General features: G+C 46.8%; 1 protein-coding gene across 1 annotated transcript in view; it reads left to right on the top strand.

The window, feature by feature from the left end:
- Positions 1-23562, top strand: part of CASS4 (Cas scaffolding protein family member 4) — a 62359-nt gene extending 38797 nt beyond the window's left edge. Inside the window, exons 2-6 of the mRNA XM_015413666.1 lie at positions 20-433; positions 7037-7141; positions 15621-15767; positions 17540-18883; positions 23027-23562. Of these exons, the coding sequence (XP_015269152.1) occupies positions 20-433; positions 7037-7141; positions 15621-15767; positions 17540-18883; positions 23027-23440 (2424 nt within the window). The 3' untranslated portion in view covers positions 23441-23562. The remainder of the gene's footprint in view (positions 1-19; positions 434-7036; positions 7142-15620; positions 15768-17539; positions 18884-23026) is intronic.
- The last annotated feature ends 391 nt before the right edge of the window (positions 23563-23953 follow it).

Raw genomic sequence — 23953 nt, 5'->3', positions numbered from 1 at the left:
TGTTCCCTCTTCTTCCCAGAACGCCTTGGCAAAAGCGTTATACGACAACAAAGCAGAGTGTCCGGATGAGTTGGCCTTCCGCAGAGGAGACATCCTGACGGTCCTTGAGCAGGATCCCCTTGGGAGTGAGGGCTGGTGGAAATGTTCCCTCCATGGGAAGCAAGGCCTTGCTCCTGCAAATCGCCTCCAGCTGCTTACTCCTTCACAAGTCCCCTCTAACCTGCGTTTCTCTCAAGGCCTCCAAACCAGCCCAGGAACCATCTATCAGGTTCCCTCTGCCCACAGATCTGCAGACCGAGCAGCTCCGGTCTATGAGAGAATGGACAGTTGGATTAAGCCTCGCTCTTCTTCCCTGCCGAACCAGGATGTGTACCAAGTGCCGGCTTTGGCTGCAAAACTGCTCAGTGAAAAGACTCAGAGCTCATCAAATCAGGTAAAGATGGAAGCAGTGCCTCAAAAGGGAGAGTAGCCATGAGCCGCAAACAGCAATCATGGAGAGCCACGAAGAAGTGTGGATGTTTTTTGCTTCCCCCTTCTGCTCTTTCTCCTGGTTGATTTTCACAAGGTGGAGCTTTCAGGCACCCCTTTTGGTGTTCCCCTACCGGCACTCAGTTGATTGGCAGGAGGGAAATGGGTGGGGGGAACAGCATCCTGTGATATCACGCCTGGCTGCATAACGGAAGGTGACATCACTGTGTCATAGGATGCTCTAGGATTCCTCTCACACTCTATGGTTTTAATGTTCTTGGACTTCTGGTACTTCTATACACAAAGTAGGTACTCTATCGCTGAGTGGCTGCTCCTCCCCATGGCTTGGATCTAGATTAGATGTTTCCACAGGCTGAAAGATTTCCTCCTACAGAGCACAGTTTTCCCACCTCTCTCCTCTTGTGGCAGGCTGAAATGCCTCCCTGAAATTCTGTTCCGGGGGGTCCCCCATTCTCCAGAACAGGATGGGGGAGATTTCAGATTGCCACGGGGAACAGGAAAATCACATTCTGAGTATGGAACTTGTCATCCTTGCAGAAACTTTAGCCTGGATCCAACCCTATGGCTTTTTAGGGCCAAATTCCACAATAGGAGTTCCAGTCTCAGAACTACAGCATCACAAAAATAATTTGTTTCTTCGTTAAGCCTTAACTTCTCAAACTGCAGATTGGGGACTCAAAAGTGGGTTTCAACTCTCTTGCTGATGACTCACGAGGCCAGAAGGGAGAAGGAGGGATAGGGTAAGCTGGGAAAGGAGGGCTACCTACCCCATCTGAGTTTGTCGCTGCCTTATAGTTCCTAATTGTTTCACTTCAACTTCTTTGTTCAGTTCATCCGCTATTTCTTGTACATCTCCTTGATTTTGACAACAAATAATCAAATCATCAACATAAATGAGTATGTATTGATACTTTCCATTTTTAAGTCTTGAGAACAAGCAAGGTTCTGCTATTCCTTGTTGAAAACTCTGTTTTTGTAGCAGTTTAAGCAGCTTTCCAAGCTTTGGCTGCTTGTTTTAGTCCATAGACGCTTTTGTTGAGTTTACACACTAGGCCTTCTTGTCCTTCTGTTGAAAATCCCTCTGGTTTTTTCATGTAGATTTCTTCATTCAGGTCTCCATTGAGGAAAGCTGTCTTGATGTCCAAATGTTCAACGTGCATGCCCTTTGACGCTGCTATGCATAGGAGTGTCCTGAAGGATGTATAACTCACAACAGGTTCAAAAGTCTCTGAGTTATTAGGTTCCTTCACTGGTATATAACCTCAGTATATCTGCGGTTAAATGTTTGTTTATGTTACTCACAGGAAGTCACATGTTTCTCATGTAACCAATGTTCTTTAGCTGTAGAATGCCCGGGAATTTTCTCCCTGATCTAGGAATTTGATTGGGACTAAAGTGTCAAGGTGTATTACCATTTTATGGCTTCTCTTCCCATCTTTGTTTGGTGTTCTGAAGAAGAAGAAGAGTAGCCATAATCTCTCTCTTCTAGTTTTGTCTTTGTAGAGTAAGGATGTAGCCGATTTTGCTCTGTTGTTATTTTCATCCCAGTTACCCTTCCCATGCTAGAATTTAGTAAAAACTTTATATTTTAATCACACATGGATTCTGAGTCTGAATTATCTTACTCTGGCTCTGCTGGACTATCTTATCTCTGCTAAATACCATTTTTCAATATCTCACTATCACCCAACAGAGGCTTTTCACCAAGGCCTGCTTGAAACTTAGAACTAGACTGGGGGTGAGCTGACTTCCTGCAAGGTCGTCGCCTTCCTTTGATGAGAATTCTTGTGCTTCACCAGTGTGTGCTAAAAGAGTGTGTATTCAGGATCTTGCCAGGCAGTGGTTCTCACACATTTTGACCCACTTCTAAATTGACTATACTTTTTTGGAACCGCTTCCAAAGTTACCCCATATGCAATGCAGGAATCTCTCATCAGTTACCATTGAACAAACGGATTTTTTTTTTTTGTGCTTAGTATCTTTAAAGATAGAGAATTACTGAGAAATAGGCTTCATTTCACGGCCATTGTGTACATTTGGCAGCGACAAACAGATTTTGCTCTGTTGTTATTTTCATCCCAGTTACCCTTCCCCATGCTAGAATTTAGTAAAAACTTTATATTTTAATCACACATGGACTCTGAGTCTGAATTATTTTACTCTGGCTCTGCTGGACCATCTTATCTCTGCTAAATACCATTTTTTTCAATATCTCACTATCACCCAACACCATGCTTATGTGGAAATAGTTCTTTCTCTCCTAAGTGTTTAGAAGAAAAAGAAATTTTCCCTCTCATGCACCAGAATGATAGAAGAACACATTCTGATAGGAAAAGCCTAAAGACCTTGGATCTTCTTCGCTTTGGGGGGAAAACCCAATCAAGAGAAGGAAGGTGATAAGAGTTTTTTATATTGTCTTTCTTTCTCTTTTATTGTTAGAATTTGGTATGAACAAAATCCCCCTCACTGTACTATAGTTTGGAGCAAGGGTGTCGAACTCATCTGTTATGAGGGCCAGTTCTGACATAACTGAGACCTTGTTGGGCCGGGCCACGTGTGCCATAAAATGTAATGCCAGGTAGCAGAGATAAAAGACACAAACACAAGGGTTTTTTTTTTTTTTACTTAACATAAAAACGTGCTTAAAACTTCAGCACTCTTGCAATATTTTATTTATTTAACAGTGTCTGATAACTGAGACCTCTTCCTCTGAATTATTGCATCTAAATGTCTGTGCTGTTGCAATCTTGAGTATGCTGTTCAGGAGTGTATCTGTAAACTGCAAACCTACAATGACGCAGTAGCAGCAGAAGTGGAAGAAGAAGCAGAAGACAGCCAGTTCTACTGTGGGTCTGACAGAAGTCCTCCAGAGGCCTGATCCGGCCCCCGGGCCGCAAGTTTGACACCCTTGGTTTGGGGTGTTATCCAGTAAAAATTATTGGCATTATGTTCAGGGGAGGCAAAAAGACCTTTGAACCATGTGTTGTTAACGTACTGCATTCATTCCCCACAAAACATCAAGATGGTCATTAGTGTGTAAAGACTGCTACATTACCAGATAAAGTCATGGAAAAACAAGGCAAAACAAGGAAAACACGAAAAACAAAGCAAAACAAGGCAAAACAAGAATGGGACCTTCATATTGAGTAGCAGATTTGCTGTTTATTAATTTAACTATTTATACCATCATTTTCTTTCTAATGGACACCCCAAGTAGTTTACAACAATAACATTCTCTCCTCTCAGGACCAAACATTTAAGTTTTTCCCCAGAATCCTTTTGTTGGCCACTGATGGGAGACCAGCCACTGAACCAGATGAATGTTAATCTGAAGCGTCAAGGCAGTTCATTTGTTCTTAAGTGGCCGATAAGGCTAATGATGAACAGCGGTCCTGGCTTATCCTCCTGTGAAGCCTCTGAGTTCTTTGAGGAAGTCAGATCTTTCAGATGTTAATCCTTAGAACTGTGGGTTTCCTGGGGTTTGCATCCTGCAAGACGTCATAGTTGCTGCTTGCAAGGAACAACTGTGCCCTGATGATCTGTCACAACAACACATACTGAAAGAACATGGAAGGCAAAGAGGCCAGCTGAGGGCAGGAATAGAAACAGGGTGGGCTGAATGGCTCTGAGACAGCTGGTGGGCGATCAGCTGTTAGCCGAGCAGCTGGGTACTGTCTGCCTGGTTGATATTCTGAGGTCTGATTCGAACGGGACTCTGGTGGGCAAGAATATCTTACTGTGCAACATTGCAAGCTCTCTGCATTTCTTTGTAACTGTAGCCCTCGGCACATCCAAAATGAGACCTATTTTGGCAAAACGTGATTCAGTTTATTTATAATTATGCTATGCTGCCATATACCACCAGGTCCTAAGATAATTCTGCTAGGGTGTTTTCAAGAATTGGTAGTTTCTTCAGTCATTTATTTATTTACTTCCTTTATACTTCGCCTTTCTTCCCAGTGGGTACCCAAAGCGGCTTATATCGTTTTCCATTTTATCCTCACATCAGCCCTGTAAGGTAGGCTAGGCTGAGGCTGTGACTGGTCCACAGTGACCCAGTGAGCTTCCGTGTCAGGGTGGGGATTTGCACCTGGGGTTCCCAGAACTTTGTGTGATACTCTAGCCCCTGCATCTTGTCAATTCTAGACACTGATTTAAACTCTGGTTTCAGCTGCTAGCATTGTGACTGAGGGATACTGGGAGGAAAAAATAACTGCTCCACTTTATAAAGGACTGATTTAATTGGAATGTGGTCTCAGCCAGTACACTTTAGTGGTGAGAGTGTCAGACTAGGATCTGGGAGACCCAGGTTCGAATCCCTACTCTGCTATGGGAGCTTGCTGAGGGACCTCGGGCCCATCACACGTTAGCAGCCTAGCCTACCCCACATGGTTGTTGTGCGGATAAAATGGAGGAGAGGAGAATGTGTAAGCTGCTATTGGTTGCCATCGGAGGGATAGGTAAGAGTATCAAAAAAAATGCAGAGAAATAATTCTCAGCAAACAAACAAGTTTTGTGATTGCTGGACAATTTTTATTATGGGCTGGAATGAAAAAGTTTTAGATGAGACATATCTTTTTGCTTTGTGGGTAACTGGGATGAAAATAACAACAGAGCTAAGTTCCTTACATCCTTACACTACAACAAAAAAACTAGAAAGAGAGCGATAATGGCTTCTGTACTTCTTCAGAACAGCAAACAAAGAGAGGAAGAGAAGCCATAAATTGCAAAAACACTTTGACACTTTGCTTCCAATGAAACTCCTAGATCAGGGATGATTTTCCTGGGCTTGTAATTCTAAACTAACATTGGCTACATAAAACACATGTGACTTCCTGTGACAACACAAACAAACATTTAACCCCAGATACACTGAAGTGTTTTCATCTTGTAACACCCAACAAGAGGAGAATGTGTAAGCTGCTATTGGTTGCCATCGGGGGGATAGGTAGGAGTATAAAAAAATGCAAAGAAATAATTCTCAGCGAACAAACAAGTTTTGTGATTGCTGGACAATTTTTATTATGGAATGAAAAAGTTACAGATGAGACATATCTTTTTGCTTTATGGATTGTTGTAAACACCCGTCTCCTCTTGTTTCCCCTCACTTTTCTTTGTTTTAAGTTATTATGTAGTGCAATGCATACATTAATTACAATATGGAACTGAACCTGCTGAGACAAAACAAAACACCTTGCTGTTTGTGCAGAGTGTTTCCATGCCAGAGCTCCACGGCCCCTGTGAACCCATGAAGCTGCCTTATACTGAATCAGACCCTTTGGTCCATCGAGATCAGGCTTGTCTTCTTAGACTGGCAGCAGGGAGTTAGGCTGAGGTCTTTTATGTCATCCGCGACTTGATCCTTTTAACTGGAGATGCCAGGGATTGTGTGGATGATACACTGACTTGCAATTTCTTGCTTTCGAACTGCTAGGTTGGCCGGAGCTGGAACTAGAGATGGGAGCTCACTCCATCATGCGGCACTTAGACATGCGGTGCTTAGAAGCAGAGTACAAAGATTATGAAGCTTCCCCCCCTCCAAGGCCTTTAGCTTCTGATTCCACTGCAACTTCTCTTGTCCCTGTCATGTTTCCATTGGGCGTAGCAGAGAATGTAGAGAAGGAAGACTTGAGGGTTTATTTTGTGTGTACCCCAAACTTGTTTTCTTAGAAGTCCCACAAGTTTCCCTGCAAGTTTTCTTAAAGTTGCTTTCTTAGAAATCTCAGTTAGCTCAGTGATGTTTTCTTCTTCGTAGAGCAGAGGTGCCAACTCCGGGTTGGGAAATTTGTGGGGATTTGGAGGTGGAGTTTGGTGGGGTGGGGTTTGGTAGAGCGGCCAGCTCTGAGTTGGGAAATACCTGGAGATTTTTTTTGGGGGGGTGGAGCCTGGGGAGGGGAGGGACCTCAGCAGGGTACAATGCCATAAAGCCCAGCCTACCCCCCCAAAGCAGCCATTTTCTCCAGGGGAACTGATCTCTTTCGTATGGTGATCAATTGTAATAGCAGGAGGTCTCCAGGCCCCACCTGGAGGTTGGCAACCCTAGTTATGCCTCACTTGTCTGCTGGCTAGCTAGTAGCCACACAAGCAGGGGGAGAGAGACTGACTCCAGAAATGCTAGGGTAGGAATGCTTTCAGGGTTAACTAATGGGTAGATGTTCTGCAAAGCTGGGTTCCCAGCTGTGAGCAGATCAGTTTCCTTGTCCTCTTCCTCTCCGAGGCCTGTCTCTCCAGTAGCTCCGAGTCCAAAAGCTTTTTTCTTTTCTTTCCCCCCTTGTGTGCCTGTCTTTCACACATCAGTAATTCAGCACAACAGTCAGTAATTCAGCACAACTGTCAAACAGAAGCTACCAGGCCGGGAATTATTGTGTGAAGAACAAATACAGCTTCACACAGCAGACTTGGAGCTTGTTTTTGAGGTTGGAAGCCATCTGGCAGGGTCAGTGACTATCTAGGGAAAAGGCTTCTTTCAACAATAGCGGCAGGACCTTTTCACAGAACCTGTTAAGTCCAACTTCTTCTTTCTTATTCTTCCTCCTTTTCTCCCCAGCACCTCTTTACGCTTCCCAGAGCAAGCTGGGCATCGACGCTGGGTAACAAAAGCGATATATATGACGTCCCATCGCCACAGCGCCATGGAGCCTTATTCTCGCAGGTGAGTCTCTTTACCTTGATGGCTGATAACCTCTGATAACAGTAGACAGATAAGAAAACTTATAACTAAAAAGAGCCTTGCTGGATCAGACCAGAGGTCCGTCTAGTCCAGCATCCTGTCTCACACAGTGGCCAACCAGTTCCTCTGGAGGGCCAACTGTTGGAATTGCAAGTTGCTTACACTTCAGTCATTACAGAGTTAAATGTTGTTTGTTAGGAAACAGGATGTTACGTTACATAATGTATTCTACGGCAGGAAAGTTTGTGGGAGTTGTTTAACCTAATGAAGTGAAATGCTTTGATCTAGCATTAATATATTCACAAGGTTTATGGCCCTTTGTGTGAACCAGAGAGGAAGTTCTTTTCTAGAAGCAAAGACAGAAAGATGTAGCTGTTAGCATATAGTACTGAGAGTAACTGCAAGTATGTAACCTTTTTATTTTATTTCTTTTATCCAAAGTACCTTACCCATGTTTTATTTTGTTTTATAGTAAAGATATTTTTCTTTTACTAATGTGGCTCTTGTGTTTGCGATACGACCATCGATCTTGAATCTCAGAATCCCAGCACCAACAACAGGGCACAGAGGCCGAGGGCTTTTCCTGATGTTGCCTCCTGGCTCTGGGATTCAGAGGCTTAGGGCCTCTGAATGTAGAGGTTTATTTATTTATTTAACTTTTACCCCGCCCTCCCCGCCGAGGCAGGCTTAGGGTGGCTCACATAAAACCAATCAAACAATGTACATCTCAATGTAAAAATCCATAATAAACAATGTAAAACAGTTGATATAACTATGGCGGTGTGATATACTAAAGTGCATTTAAGAACACATTCAGCGGTGCTACCACTCTAGGTAACTTCTAGCTCTAGGTAGACACAGGGCACGGCTGATAAGGTGCAGCTCCTATTGGAAGGCCTGCTGGAAAAGCTCCATTTTCACGGCCCTCCAGAACTGTGACAGGTCCTGCAGGGCCCTAATCTCGCCAGGGAGCTCATTCCAATAGGTCGGAGCCGCCAGAGAGAACGCCCTGGTCCTCATCGATGTCAGCCTGGCGTCCTTCGGCCCAGGGAGGGCCAAGCGGTTTTGTGAACCTGATCGCAGTGCTCTCAGGGGAACGTGCGGGGAAAGGCAGTCCCTCAGGTAGGCAGGTCCCTGACCATAGAAGGCTTTAAAGGTCAAAACCAGCACCTTGAAGCGAATCCGGTATGCCATTGGCAGCCAGTGCAATGACTTTAGCACAGGTCGGATGTGCTCCCGCACGGGGAGCCCCATCAGCAGCCTGGCCGCCGCATTTTGCACCAGCTGCAGCTTCCAGAGTTGCATCAAGGGCAGCCCCATGTAGAGAGCGTTGCAGTAGTCCAACCTCGAGGTGACCATTGCGTGGATCACTGAAGCCAGATCATTGCGTTCGAGGAAGGGAACCAACTGCCTGATCAGCTAGTTAAGAACATAAGAAGAGTCCTGCTGGATCAGACCAGAGGTCCATCTAGTCCAGCATCCTGTCTCACACAGTGGCCAACCAGTTCCTCTGGACGGCCAACAACAGGGCATAGAGGCCGAGGCCTTCCCCTGATGTTGTCTCCTGGCACTGGTGTGGAAGTTCCCTATAGTCTCCATGGCTAGTAGCCTCTGATTCCTGATGCTCTCAACTGACCTGGCCTAATCACACAAAAAAGTCTTCATGACTGTCAAAAACATGATTTAAGACAGGTCCCTGATGTGCCCACCAAGTGTTTCTAGAAAGTGGGTGGGGCCAGGCAAGGGTCTTTTTGTTGGGGTTTAAAAAGGAAAAATTGGTATTTAGCAGAGATAAGATAGCTTAGCAGTGCCAGAGTAAAATAATTCAGACTCAGAGTCCATGTGTGATTAAAATAGAAAGCTTTTACTAAATTCTAGCATAGGGAAGGGTAACTGGGATGAAAATAACAACGGAGCTAAATGGCTACATCCTTATGCTACAAAAGACGACTAGAAGGGGGGTAATGGCTGCTCTTCTTTCTTCTTCAGAACTCCAAACAAAGACGGGAAGAGAAGCCATAAAATGCTAAAACACCTTGACACTTTACTTCCAATCAAACTCCTAGATCAGGGAGAATTTCCCGGGCTTCCAGCATCTAAACTAACTTTGGTTACATGGGAAACATGTGATTTCCTGTGAGCAACACAAACAAACATTTAACCCCAGATACACTGAGTGTAATTTAACTTGAAATACCCAACACTTGTCCACATGGCCTTCTGACTGGCCACTGGAGATCTGATCAGCTATACAGATTAAATAATATTGTTTCAGTGGCAGATGCCACCACAGTTTGTTTTATTCTCTCTCACTTCTCTTCCCCAGGGTATTTTCTTAAATTACCCCTCTTCTCCCCTGCACTTGGGCTTCCTCTGTGTATGTGGGGCTCCTGCGGCAGCCATTTTGTGGTTGGCACCACCTCCCGGGGCAGCCATTTTGTGGTTGCACCCACCACCCTGTGTCAGAATTCCGAAGGCACCCACAGGCTCGAAAAGGTTGGGGACCCCTCCTTTAGGAGTTCCATGTCCGGATTAATAATAATAATTGTCCCAATCGCACTTGAGTCCTAGCGGGACACTCTCCTCATGCACAGCTACCGTGTGCGCTAGCCACCCCCACCCTGCCATAGAGTTGTCAGGTCCCCCCTGGCCCTTGACGGGGGTTGGGGGCCAGGGTTGCCAGATCCTGCTTGTGAAACTTCTGGAGATTTGGGGATGGGGCCCGGGGAGGACGGGGACCTCAGTGGGGTGCAATGCTGTAGAGACCCCCCTCCAAATCACCCATTTTCTCCAGATCTGTGAAGTCTGGAGGTGAGCTGTAATTCTGAGGGATCCTCAGGTCCCACCTGGAAGCTGGCATGCCTAGCCTGCTGTTGGTGCACCGGACCACACCCTTCCCATCGGGCGTTTCCCCTGCCTGTTCCTGGGCTTCTTGGGGGGGGGGGGTGTCCAGCCATGCCTGTCAGCCATCATCAGTTTCCTTGGCTCCCAGCGTCATCATTGTGCCATGGAGGTGTCGCATTAAGCATAAGCACCCTGGTATTATATGGAGGGTTCTGGCAGTGGGAGCCAAGCAGCTTATTCTCTGTGCCACCTTAGCTACTTGTCGAAGGTGGGACTGGCTCAGCCGTTTCCGGCTGTATTTCAGGTGCACCAGTACAGATGGCAAGAAGTGAATGCTACAGCTGCCAGCTCGACCTAGGTCAGGTGAAGGTAGGGGGCCCGTGATCTGCCCCTGTAGAACTGCCACTTCTACTCCGGCACCTCAGCTTGAGCAGGGGTCATTTCGTAGCAAAAGAGGTGCAGGAGCTCATTAGCATAACTCATTTGCCACACCCCCTGACATCACCGGAAGTGTGTCAGAAGGCAACACCCACCGCTCAGGCTCCACTGGACTGTTTTGGATTGCTAGCTATTGGGGGGGGGGCGGGGACGTGCAGATCTGTCCTTACAGAGGAGGGAGAGCTTGTAACGGAATAAAACTTGGTCTTAAAGCTGCCACTGTACTATTTTGGACCAGGAGGCCAGGAAGGGGGCTCTGCAGCTTACCTGGCTGTTTCTTGCTCTGACTGAGGGCTGCTGGGAGCAGGGGGTGGGGCTTGTTGCATGTGCCTGCCCCCTGGGCTCTTTACTGCCGGAGCTCTGCTCCTGTGCGCTCCTGCAGGAAATGACCGCTGAGTTTGAGCAACATTTTGTTTCGGATTGCTAGCCTGCTTGCTTAGAGGCTGCAGCCCTGACAACAGGCTACTTTTAATTGGCACTTTTGTTGGGACCCGGTCGTTCCAGATTACTTTTCTGGTACCATGAATGTGCAGTTATTACCAAGTGGTTTCGGGGGATTCAGGCCTCTTTCCCGTAGCTGCCACAGCTGTTTCAGAGCCTAGCTGCATGATAGGTTGCTTATTGGTCTGCTCCGAGGGTTCTTTACCAGATGTCCACCAGGGGTTGTGTTAAAACTAAATCTCTAGGTGTGCACTTGTCCCCCCTGCCCATGCCATATTCTAAACCTGAAACAGAAGAAGAAGAGGAGGAGGAGACTGAATTTATACCCCGCCCTTCACTCAGAGTCTCAGAGCGGCTTACAAACTCCTTCCCCTCCCCCTCCCCACAACAGACACCCTGGCAATGTTCCCTCTAAGCTGTGGAGTCTGGTGAGCAAAAATTCTACTTTGTGAGCTACTGGCATTGAAGATGTGAGTGAGCCATTTGGCTGCTGTATATATTAGTTTGCTCTGGAGCTGTCCTTCCTGAGCCAAGATGAAAATGTGCGAGCCGGAGGCTAAAAAACTGTGAGCTAACTCACACTAACTCAGCTTAGAGGGGACACTGCCTGTGAGGTGGGTGGAGCTGAGAGAGCTCTTTCCAGAACTGTCCTTGAGAGAACAGCTCTGACGGAAGTATGGCTTGCCCCAAGTGGAGGAGTGGGGAACGAAACCCAGTTCTCCCAGAATAGAGTCCGCATACTTAACCACTACACCAAACTGGCTCTATGCCCCACTGGTAAAACTAGCTTGTAACCCGTCAGTACACATAATTTTTTCACAGCATGGCAAATTGCAGCTAGGTGTCATTTCAGTTTGGGAAATGGCATGGGGGGCTAGGGTTGCCCGCTCTGGTTTGGGAAATTCCTGGAGACTTTGGGGGTGGAGTCCGGAGAGGGACCTCAGAAGGGTTGCAGTGCCACAGAGTTCACCCTCCAAAGCAGCCATTTTCTCCAGGGGAATTCTGTCATCTGGAGACTAGCTGTAATTCCTGGAGATCTCCAGCCTGGTTGGCAACCCTGGGGGTGAGGCTTCAGGCCTCTCTCTCTTTGCCCACCACAGTACCAGTTCTACCTGGGCCTCCATGTGCCTGGGAATTAAGTTTCAACACAGGACTCCCAGAGCCCGTCTGGTCAACGGGACATGAGTGGATGCTGGACAGACCCGTAAACAATATATCGAGTAGTTAAAAGCCTCATTGAAGTCATTTCCCAAGTAAACCGCAGACATTTGTCACTGTGGCCCTCAGTCCATGGGTTGGGGTTTTCAGCCGGGCTTCAGAGCCCCACATGTTAGGTTGCCAGCCCTCCTATAGTTGTGTGTGTGTGGGTTGTTACTGGGAAAGGGGAGCTGGGTGGTGAATCGAGGTCACTGCAACCTATGGTGGTGAATCAGAGGTCATTTCGGGGGGGAACGCGGGGGAACACAGTTCCCCCGGGTGAGGTGCAGGGGGGCGGGGCACATGACAAAGCCCCGCCCCTGCTTCCGGCCGCCCCGCTTCCAGCCCTCATTCAGCCAGGAGGAGGCAGGAGAAGAGGGAGGGTAAGTTGCTTCCTCCCCGCCTCTCCCCACCCCTGCCTGCCTGGGGCCAGAGAGGGCCTTGGCGGGGCTTCCTCGCACTCCCGCTGGCCTTGCAGGTCCACCGCCGGGCCCCTGATGTCAGGGGGTGTGGCATATGCTAATGAGTTATGCTAATGAGTTCCCCTAGCTCTTTTTCTACGAAATGACCCCTGGTGGTGATGATATATCGTATCTGGAGGTAGGTGGATCTCCATTCTCAGATTCTGGAATGCTCTTCAGCAGCAGCACCTACCTAGGTGAAAAGGTGCTATACAGCAACAGTTCACCCACAAGTGACCCACAAGTCCAAATTTACTCGGATAATGACCTATCCAGGGCTGGCCCAAGTTGGGGTTTTTTGGGGGGAGGGGGAGCACCCTAGGCAAACTATGACGTTGGTACCATCTAGTTCAGCATTCCATTTTCTACAATGGCTAACCATATGTTGAGAAACCAGCAACCATCACACAAAGGGCACAGCTGCCTCCACTGTGAACCCTGAGCAAGCAGCATTCTGACATACACAGCCTTTGCATATGAAGGCTACACTCCAGCCTTTGACCGCCCCCTCCTTCTCCAGTTTGGTGTAGTGGTTAAGAGTGATAGATTCTAATCTGGAGAACTAGGTTTGCTTCCCCACTCCCCCTCCACATGCAGCCAGCTGGGTGACCTTGGGTCAGTCAGAATTCTCTCAGAATTCTCTCAGCCCCACCTACCTCACAGAGTGTCTGTTGTGGGGAGGGGAAGGGAAGGAGATTGTAAACTACTCTGAAACTCCTTTGGGTAGTGAAGGGCATGGTATAAAAACCAACTCTTCTTCTTCTTCCAGTGCCCACTAAGATTAGAAGAAACTCACCCTAGTAAGCATCAGGGCACATTTCACTTGATCATGAATGACATGGAAGATCACTGTTTCCAGGGTCAGATTTTGGTTTCCAAGTTACAAAAGAGAGAAACAGAAAGGGCAGAGGCGGCCATTAGGGAGAGCTGGCCCATGACCCACTTTCAGAGTCTTCATGATCCACTTTTGGTTCCCGACCCACAAGTCAGGAAACGCTGCTGTAGAATGCTATCGATCGGGTGGGGAGCAGGTGTTCAGTTGATGTTGCTTTCCAAAGTTCTGTTCATTAGACCACTTCGCCATCTAGAGGACATCTTCTTCCACTGCAACTCCATGGTCTAACAAAACACAGCAGCATTTTCCAAATGGAAACAGCTCCAAAGCCTTCCCCTTCTTCCCATGAAAGCCCTGATGAGCTTCACTCTGGTTTGTCAGATTTCACAGATTCTGCATAGATTTCATTAATTTAAATTACTGGGTCTGGATTATTAATGGATCCCAAGGACTTCTTTGCTGTGCTCTTTGAATTAATTATCGTATGGCATTGTGTGTAGAGTAGCCAGGAAATCCGAAGATTGTCTGGCAGCTAGAAGTTCTAGCTCTTTAGTGTTATGCACCACTAGGCGGTGAGCTAGACTTGTTATAAAGGCAAGAGACCTTTCAGAGGTGTTTTGCCATTGCCTGCCTCTGCGTCACAACCCTGGTATTCCCTGGAGGTCACCCTCCTAAATACTAGTCAAGGCTGACTGTACTATTTGAAAAGAGGTATGATGGAAACAGATCTTCACCTGATTATAAATGTGTTGATGGCAGCAAAAACTATACAGGGCAGCAATGGAAAAAAGTAAGGAACCACTGACAGTATTTAAATGGCTTAATAAAAATAGGGACAATATTTTATGACTAAATTAACATATTATGTTGCAACCCAAAATAATTTTTAAAAACCCCACAGGGCAACTTCCCAGTATTTGACCCTCCATAACCTTGATTTGCAGTCTGAAGTTGTACCGTCCATTCTGCTATCTCAGGTCTCTTCCATCTCAGTCTCTTGCATGCATGAATCAGGCCTCAAGTTGCTCAATTACTGTATTAAACAGTGAAGGGCTGGCCCCCGTGCAGGCAAAAAAAAGATGGAAAGCTGCCCAGCCATGACTACATTGTAGGTTGTGGGCAGCCTGGGGGAATCCTGGGTCTGCAGAAAAATCTGACTTGCTAAAAAAGAAGAAGACGGGGACGGCAAAGGATGAGATGGTTAGACAGTGTCATCGATGCAACGAACTTGAAGTTGAGCACACTTCAGAGGATGGCAGAAGACCGGAAGGCCTGGCGTGATCTGGTCCATGGGGTCGCAAAGAGTCGGACTCGACTGTGCGACTGAACAACAACAACAACAACAACAACAAATATTAATTTAGGGCTTAAATCCCCCCCCCAACTGAGCATGAGCAGATATCACAAAAGCAGTAGGAATCTGAACATCCTTTGGGGTACAAGAACGGCCAGCATTGAGGAGGTAAGGATGCCAAGCTCCAGGTGAGGCCAGGAGTTCTCCCAGAATCTCCAGACTACAGAGATCATCTCCCCTGAAAGACACCACATTTTCAGAGGGCAGACTGCATAGCATCACATCCCTGTTGAGCTCTCTCCCCTCCACAATCTCAACCCTTCCCAGCCTCCACCCCGAATTTCCACAACATGGAATTCATAACCCTATGAGAGGGCAGCGACCAGGAGCAGTACGGCAGGAGGAGAAGAAAATGAAGATGAGAAGGAAGGAGATCCAGAGGAGAGGAGAGGAGAGGAGAGAAAGAAATGGGATTTCCTCTCCCCATCAGTCCTTCCTCCTCTTCCTTTTCCATACTTGCCTGGGCTGTCACAGGGGCCTCTTAGGTATTCTCATTTCCCTCGCTTGTGTGTCCCTATTGCTTCGGGTTTTTTCCCCCTTTTCTGCACGTGTTTCCATTGCTGTATGTCTGGCACACAGTGATGTAATATTTAACCAACCACTAGAGAGGGAGCAAAACACACGTGGAAAAGACTCCACCCGGAAGCAATAGGGACACACAAATGAGGAGACCGAGAATGTGGGAAAGCCCAGGGATAAAGGATGTAGAAAGCCCTGAAAATCAGTGAGTACTCTTGGTACATCTCTCATTCCTTTGTCCTCCTTTTGACTGGGAAAAGTTCTGGAGTTTCTCCATGACCAAATAAAAAATACTCCTCATCTGTGCATGGGTGAAGGTATGTATTATTCTTGCTGGAAAGATTAACTTCTTATTTTTTGCCCCTTCATTAGGGTCTTGCCACACCGCCCTCGTCCAGAAAGGGCTCCCAACTTCCCCCCTGTGCAGAAAATTGCCTGAAAGAGTCACCACAGCTTTACGATATCCCACCAAGCGTGCAAAAAGGAAGCATCTGCACACAGGAGTCACTCATGGGTAATGTAAGTGCCACTTGGGGAGAGCAAGTCCAGAATTCTGTCAATTCAGCTGCGCTTCTCAGGGGGGCAGGGTGGTGTTTGTGGCTGGCAGAACTTGGTTTCAGACATGATCTCCATCTACGGCCTTTGCGTTCACGAGCTGGGGGGGGGAGGGTTGAAGTAGGAGCTAGTGTAGAGTAGTAGTTTGAGTGTCCACTTAGGAAGCAGGAGATCTGGATTAACCCTGCGATGATGCTTGAGCCTAACCTACCTCTCAGGGTTGTTGTAAGGGTGAAACGGAGGAGCAGAGAATGATTTGTGGCCCTGGGCTCCTTGGAGGTAGCTGCAGTAAGATAAGATGGAGTCTGGTGTGCAGCAGGCAAAAGCTTCCCCTGGTCTATTGTATGGTCTCATTTAGAATATGGGGCACAGTTCTGACTATACCCCCTGCCCCTCCGTCTCCAAAAAGGGTACGAAAGAGCTAGAAGAGGGCTGACAAAGTGATCAAAGCTTGGGATACTTTCACTATGAAGAAAAGGTAAAAGATACAGAGATGTTCAGCTGCAAGGAGAGGAGTAAGAACGGACAGGTAAAGGTTTGTAAAAATTACCCCCGATGTGGACGAAATGGATAAAAAGACCTTTGTCTTCCTCGCCAGTAATGCCGGAATTTGGGGGCACCTAATGAAGTCGATGGGCAGTAGATTCCAGACCAATAGTCAAGATACTTATCCACACAAACCTTAAATCACCTTGTGGAAATCGATGCCGCAGTGAGAGTGATGGCAGCTAGCTAGGGTAGCTTTATGGAGGCCACGTCAATCCATGGTGCGCACCGGACTCTGCCTTATCTTAACCACGGTTACTCGGCCATTCCTCCAAGGAGCAGCAGGAAAAAAAAATCAAGGTGTTTGGGGAAAAAAACTTATTGTTATTCTTTCTTGATCCCAACATGTTTCGCCTATAGCTTCCTGAGGGGTTCTGCCATCTCGTTAATAAATAATAATAGCTAAAGGTGAAACGTGTTGGGATCAAGAAAGAATAACAGTACGTTTCCCCCCCCAACACCTTGATTGTTCTTTTCTGCTGCCACTGCTGGTGTGGCCCTGACTTCTTCCATTCCTCCAAGGAGCCCAGGGCAGCAAACATCATTTCTTCCTCTTCCATTTTACCCTTACAACAACCCTGTGAGGTAGGCTAGGCTAAATGCAGCCTCCATGTTCAGAGGCTCCATGTACACTTCTGAATGCCAGTTGTGGAAGGGGGGGGGAGATAACAACAAGAGGTGGTTTGGGGCTCCATGGCCTGCTTTTAGGCTTTCCAGGGCTATCTGTTTGGTCACTGAGAGAAACAGGATGCTGGACTAGGTGTACCTTTGGTCTGACCTAGTGGGGTTCTAATGAAGAGCCCTGCTGGATCAGACCAGTCCAGCATCCTGTTTCCCATAGGAGTCAATCAGAGGCCCCTGACAAGGCTACAAACATCTATCGGCTTCATTCTACCTGCCAGCTGTAGAGGTCAGTAGTGCACCAGCAGAGACCAAGTGTATGGCAGAATTATTTGTACTCCCAACAGGAAGTGGGAAGGAATGCTATTTTCTGTGTGCTCCCCCCCCCCCGGCCCCCAGTTTCAGTTGTGAAACCTTTTTATTCCATCTCCAGCTCTGCTGCTTCACCAACCAGGGATTGTGATAGAGAAGCAGAGCTGCACAGAATCAAGGTTGTGGTACTAGAGGGAGATAGTGGGACACTCCTAATTCTGCATAAATTGCATTTTTTTTTTGGTATTGTCTTCCAGGTGTACGACATACTCCCAACAGCTTCAAGAGTCCCTGGAAAAGCTCCAGAAACAGGGAAGGTTCTGAGCCATTACAAAACCTTGCCAAACCTCCGTAAATCAGAATGGATCTACGATATACCTGAAAAAGCAGGCTTAAAACAAACTCTTCGGAGCCAGTCCCCGAATAAGCTTATGTTTTATGACATCCCACCATCGAGGCTGGATTCCGATATACAGAAAATCCCTCCAATGAACAGTGAATGTAAATCAACAGATCCACAGTTATATGACGTTCCGCCAGTCCAAAGAAAATTAACTCTCCCGGAGAGTCTGCTTTATGATGTACCGCCCACACACCAAGCCCTGGTCCTGCATCAGAACGGAAACTCCGACGTCCCTCCGGTGGTTCTTTCTGCCAGGACCGAAAAGGAGAACCACCAGCAGGTTCTTTATGATGTTCCAAAGGGAGTTACTTCACCACAACAGAAAGGGACTGAAAAATGTACCTACAGCTCCAGAGACAACATTTACAGTTTCCCTTCGCAGTTGCCAAGAGATGCCAGACTGAACCAAGACAGGTTGTCTGTCTCGAGCGTAGAGAGCCGGACCAGCACCATCTCAACTTCCTCCAGCGCTTCTTCCGAGTCCTTCTCGTCGAGTCCGTCATCGTCGAGTCCGTCATCGTCTTCAGACGAACCCTGCAAAGAGACAACCATGGAACTTGACACGGCCATAGAAACGTTGACGAAGCTACAGCACGGCGTGTCCAGTTCCATTGCAAGTCTAATGATCTTTGTGAGCAGCAGGTGGAGGTGCCAAGAACACCTAGAGGGGAACGTTGAGGAAATCCGTCGAGCAGTCGACCACATCAAAGTCTCCTTGGGAGAATTCCTGGACTTTGCTCGGACCATTGCAGGAAACGCCGCTTGGGCCTCTGACAGTAAGCTTCAGGTGAGGATTAAAAAACAGCTCGGCATCCTCACAGCCTCTTTTCAGATCCTGGTGGAAATGAGAGAAGCGCTGAACAAATGTAGATGGTCACTCGAGGTCCTGGTCATTAAGAAACCGCAGAGCAGCCCGGATGACCTGGATCGGTTTGTTATGGTGGCCCGCACCATCCCGGACGACATCAAGAGGTTTGTATCCATCGTCATCGCCAACGGGAAGCTCCTTTTCAGAAAGAACAGCCGAGAGAAGGACGGCAGAGAGCTGAGACGCAAAACAGTAAAGGGCAGTTTTGAGCGGCGGACGGAAGACAATTCGCTCCTAAGAAACGTTTTGGATAAATCGAAAGAAAACAGCCCGAACGTGGAGAGGGCGAGAGCTGAAGTCACTGAAGATTGTGATTATGTTCAGATACAGGTCGGTGAGGCTGTGATTATAGGGACAAGCGCGCACGGGAAGCACGTAACAGAACGCCACCGTTCACGCCTGAGAAATTAAACCAGCATAGCCTTAAGATCCAATTTCAAACTCACAAACAAATTAGATACTAAGGAAGGGAAATCCATACTTTAACTTCTCTTTGATACCCCTGTAAGTACAGAAGGGTTATTAAAATGTGTTAAGGGGGAGCTAATCCATATGTGTTCTTCAGTGAACACTATTGGTGCCCTTGAAGATCAAATCAGCAATGACATTGCCTGTACAATGTTACTCCAATCTAAGTCCATTAGTTTTAGTGGGCAGACTGAAGTAACTTGACCTAGAATTGCACTGTGAGGACCCCACGAACACCCAGGGGCTCTTGCTCAGAACTCTCAGCATCATGCAGATTTATTTAATTCATTTAGATCCCCCTTTTCTCCTCAGTGGAGACCCAAAGTGGCTTATGTTGTTCTCCTGACCTCCATTTTATCCTCACAACAAACCTATGGGGTAGGTTAGGCTCAGAGAGTGTGCCTGGCCCAAATTCACCCAGTGAGCTTCCATGGCACGAATGGGGATTCGAACCCAGGCCTCCCAGAGAATAGTCTGACACTCTTAACCATTATACCACGCTGGCCTTGAAACAGCCATCACTGGAGAGCTCAGAGTTTGCTCTAATGGCTCTCTTTCCTAACACAAGAAAACAGTTGCCGAAGGCACACCAGACAGGCAGGCAGTCCTGGAGAAACAGACAGAGAGGAGGAGAAAAAATGGGAAGGAAGGATTCCTTCTGATGCCCGATTCAAAATGAAAGATGCAGATGTTTCCAGACTACATAATACATCGTTCACAAATGCGTGCCTCACTGTGAGAAAGCTTTTGTGGGAATTGGCCTTAAATGTAACTAGGATATAAGCAGGAAAGACAGATGAAGAATGATCCTTTTGTAGGAGGGAAATCAAGTGTTTGTTCAGTGCTTGCTTACCATTCTTGCTTACAGTAGAAATATACCCCAGCGGGGACCAAAAAGAAAGTACAGAATTTATGGAATGCATTGAAAGAAGAGCTAGTCACCATGTTAATTGGCTTTGAATGGGAATTATAGGGGTTCCTGGAAGAAAATCAATGGCTATTAGCCATAAAAGACAAAATGGAACCTCCATGTTCAGGGAAAGTATAACTGAATGCCAGGCTGGGGAAGGGGAGAAGCATTGGTCTCCGTGCCCTTCTGCAGACATCTGGTTAACCGTTGTGATAAACACTATGCTGGAGTTGATGGATTTTTGATCTGATCCACCAGGGAAATTATCTGTTTTTATGAAATTAGGCCTTAGGAAGCTACTCCTTAGGATGCAGTTCAGTTCCCCCACTGCCGCCCATAGTTGAACCCCCCACTGATATTGTATGGCTCTCGATATCTTTTAATCATGTATTTTATTTACGTCATGCATACCTTGCCTTTCTCCCCAGTGGGGACCCAAAGTGGCTTATATTGTTCTCCGTTCCATTTCTGCTGTCTCACAACAGTCGTGTGAGGTAGGTTCAGAGGAGACCATGTGACTGGCCCAAGGTCACCCAGCAGGCTTCAGTGGCAGAGTGGGGATTTGAACCTGGGTCTCCCAGATCCTAGTCTGACACTCTTGACATTACCCCACACTGGCTCTATGTCCTAAAACATAGGCTGTAGAGTGCTGCTGAAGACAGTAATCACAACAAACACACAACCTTTATTGGCATGAAAGCACAAAACATCATGGAAATACAGGAAAATAGTAAGATGCATCAGTCACTTACACTTGGCTATTCAAGCCTCGTCTTCTGATTGCATAATATAAAACTTTTGCAACAGCTTCCATTATTTTGCAATGAGATTTAAACTGAAGAAAGTGAACAACTGAGTCATCAGAGTGCCAGCTCTTACCCTCTAGAAGTGGAGTAATAAAATGAGATCGGATATCCTTATAAAGGGGGCAATGAGGTATGGTGTGTGTAGTGGATTCTTTATCTTTTAGAGAGAAAGGACAAAGTCTGTCTACATACGGTGTCTGGCGGCACCTCCCTAAAAGCACCTCTGATGGCAGAACATTAAAGCGTGCAAGCATGTACGCTCTGCGATGATGTGGGGCTGTTAAACTTGACAGATACTTCGCAGTAGAGCCCATGTCAAAAGTCCCCAACCTACCTGGGGAGCATCTGCTGGCTGCGCGTTCCCAAAGTTCTTGCCTTTCGATGTCGAGAAATCTTTGTGCTGAAGACAGTAATCCTGTATTAATAATCACTATGGATTGTACCTTCATTTGTATTAAATATTATACACAGATATCTTTCCCTCATACCTTTCCATACATCATTAAGACTGGGACAGTCTTCATCCTCCCTTTCATCCAGCAAGAGTGAAAGGAAGAACGATGAATTAAAAATAAAGGTACTTTAACATTATTTCAGACATACCAGGCATCTGAAATGATCTTTATCCCCTTCAAATGACATGTTCTCTGTTTCATTAAAATGTAAGAGCTTGCATTTTATTGGGGAAAGTATATAGGTTTTCTTATGGAGCTTCATTATTCCAGATTTGAAGATAAGCCGCAAAAAAAAAAATGTCAACGTTTTGTAGTGGCATCTTTTGTCTGTGGCGTTTACTCACTTGGCTTGTTTATGTTGTTCACTGCTGATTTTAGCTTTACTCTTTGGACTGCTGATTTTTTTTATAACATCAGTATACCTACTTCTCCATGTGGCCAGATCTGTGGATACTGGAGCCATGAACAGACAAGACAGATCTTTCTACAAACCCAAGGAAAGCCCCATAGTTGCAGAAAAATCTGAAATCTAAAAGAAAATACATGGGGAGGGGGGGTTAGCCTCCCAAAATAATAGAGGAAGCAACTGCAGCTTTAAGAAACACCCTCTGTGGTTGTTGCTAGGCAACTACGACAGTATTCACAGTTCAAGCCTCGGTTTCTGTCAGTAGAAGGTGGGGAGATGGACAGGATCCTTTCTAGGACTCTTGGCCTTTGAGGGAGAGCTCCACCAGGGCCAGGCCGGGCAGCAGCCTCTGGGAGACTTGATAACATGTGCTTTGCATGGCTCACCTGGGCCCAGCTGCTCACTACTGTTCAAAAGCAGCCACCTCATAAGAGCTAGTGTAGTGGTTAATGTTTCAGACTAGGATCTGGGAGACCCAGGTTCAAATCCCCACTGTCATGGAATCTTGCTGGGTGACCTTGGGCCACTCACAGACACCCAGCCTAACCCTAACAGAATTATTGTGAAAATAAAATGGAAGAGAAAGATATAAGCTGTTTTGGCTCCACAGTGTGGAAAAAGGCTGGGTATAAATATAGTAAAAAATAATAAATATAGCTGAGATGGGGGAGAGATAAAAAATAGGTTGTTATGTGAGTGGGAGACAGAGAAGGAAGCAGGGAAAGGTGAGGATATGGGAGGTTTCCAGGAGGAGGGAAGGGAGAAGATAGTGTGAGGAGTAGGATACAGAGGAAAATGAGGTTGCCCGCCCCGCCCCCAGTTCCTGCAGGTTCCCCACTGTGCATCTGGGCACAGCCTGGTCCAGTAACCGGCACTGCACAACTTGGCCAGTTTTTTTCAGGGAGAGAAGAAAGGAAAACTGAAGACAGGAAAGCAGATAAAAGTAGGATGGTTGACAGGTGGAAAAGACAGAAAGCAGCACGAAAAGGGGAGAGGCTATGAGGTCTGCCGGGGAAAGAAAAGTAGAAATAGTGGGGGAGGGAGGGGGATGGGATGCCTTCAGCAAGTCCTTTTTGGGTCCTCCACTTGTACCTGTTATAAGGAGAGCCCTGCTGGATCACACCAATGGTGCATCTAGTCCAGACAGTTGCCCTGGAGGGCCAACAAACAGGGCACAGAGGCCAAGATACCTGTATTTCTTTTGTCATATTTTAGATAAATAATTAAAATGGAGAGAACACTTTGAAACAAAAGCCAGAATTGTAAACTATATAGTTACCATGGTTGACTATAATTAGGAAGCCCTTTCCTGGATTAATATGGGATTTTCTGACAATGCTTGATAAAGGAAGCTTTGTAGGAGGAGTTCCTGAAGTCCACCATCACCAGGGTCTCTGAATATTTCTGATTTCATTTCTCCCTCTCCAGGGCTCCCTGTCTAAAACGAGGCCTAACGTTCCAGGTGAGCAGGATCCTGCCAAGAAAATGGAGCTCTCCGATCTCTGCAGACTGTATTTTGGTGCTGTTCAGAAAGCTATCGGCGTTCTACATGACAGCCTGAGCAGAAACCAGGCCCCGGAGATCTTCATTGCTCAGAGCAAACTGATCATTATGGTGGGACAAAAGCTGGTGGACACCCTGTGCCAGGAAGCCCTCGAGACGACCACGCGGAATGAGGTCCTGTGCAGCAGCAGCAAGTTTTGCAGCCTGCTGAAGAGTGTGGCGGTCGCCACCAAAAACGCTGCCATGCAATATCCGAGTGCCGAGGCCATGCGGGAACTTCAGGATCAAGCTGACGGGCTGTCTCAATACACACAGCAGTTCCAAGCCATGATGGAATGATGTATCCCTCCTGCCGGTGTCCTGAGGATACCCATTGCTGTGACTACAGTGACTGAGAGTAGTTTCTAGCTGTGACCGAGAGACTCCTTGTTCATTAAAGAGTACATGTGTCAGATTTTCCACCTGCCCAAGGGGGAGTACCGTAGCTCCTTGTCTCGTAGGGGTGTTTTTACAATAAACGTGTAAAACATTTGGTATAACACTTTGCAGTCTACTGATCTACACAGTGTGGGGCAGCTCAGATTGTCAGTGTATTCAGCCACAGCTGCTGAGGACTCCCTAGAGCAGGCCACGTATTGGACAAAAGTTGGTCGTTAGGCTGAAGCAGGGGCAAATGCATTTATTTATTGCTTATTATATTGGCATCCCATCTCTCTTTCGTTTTCTAAAGGAAAAACTCAAGGGAGCTCACAAAGAAAAGCAAGCCAATAGAAGGGGCCTTACTGACTTTTTTTAGAGTGGCTGACTGCTAAAGAAAGATCGGACGGCATCTGAGCGACAGCTTCACGCTCG

Source organism: Gekko japonicus, unplaced genomic scaffold (assembly GCF_001447785.1).
Source record: "Gekko japonicus isolate JY-2015 unplaced genomic scaffold, Gekko_japonicus_V1.1 scaffold529, whole genome shotgun sequence".
Lineage (NCBI taxonomy): Eukaryota > Metazoa > Chordata > Lepidosauria > Squamata > Gekkonidae > Gekko > Gekko japonicus.
Note: the sequence above shows the minus strand (reverse complement) of the source record. Positions and strands in the feature narration are given on the sequence as shown.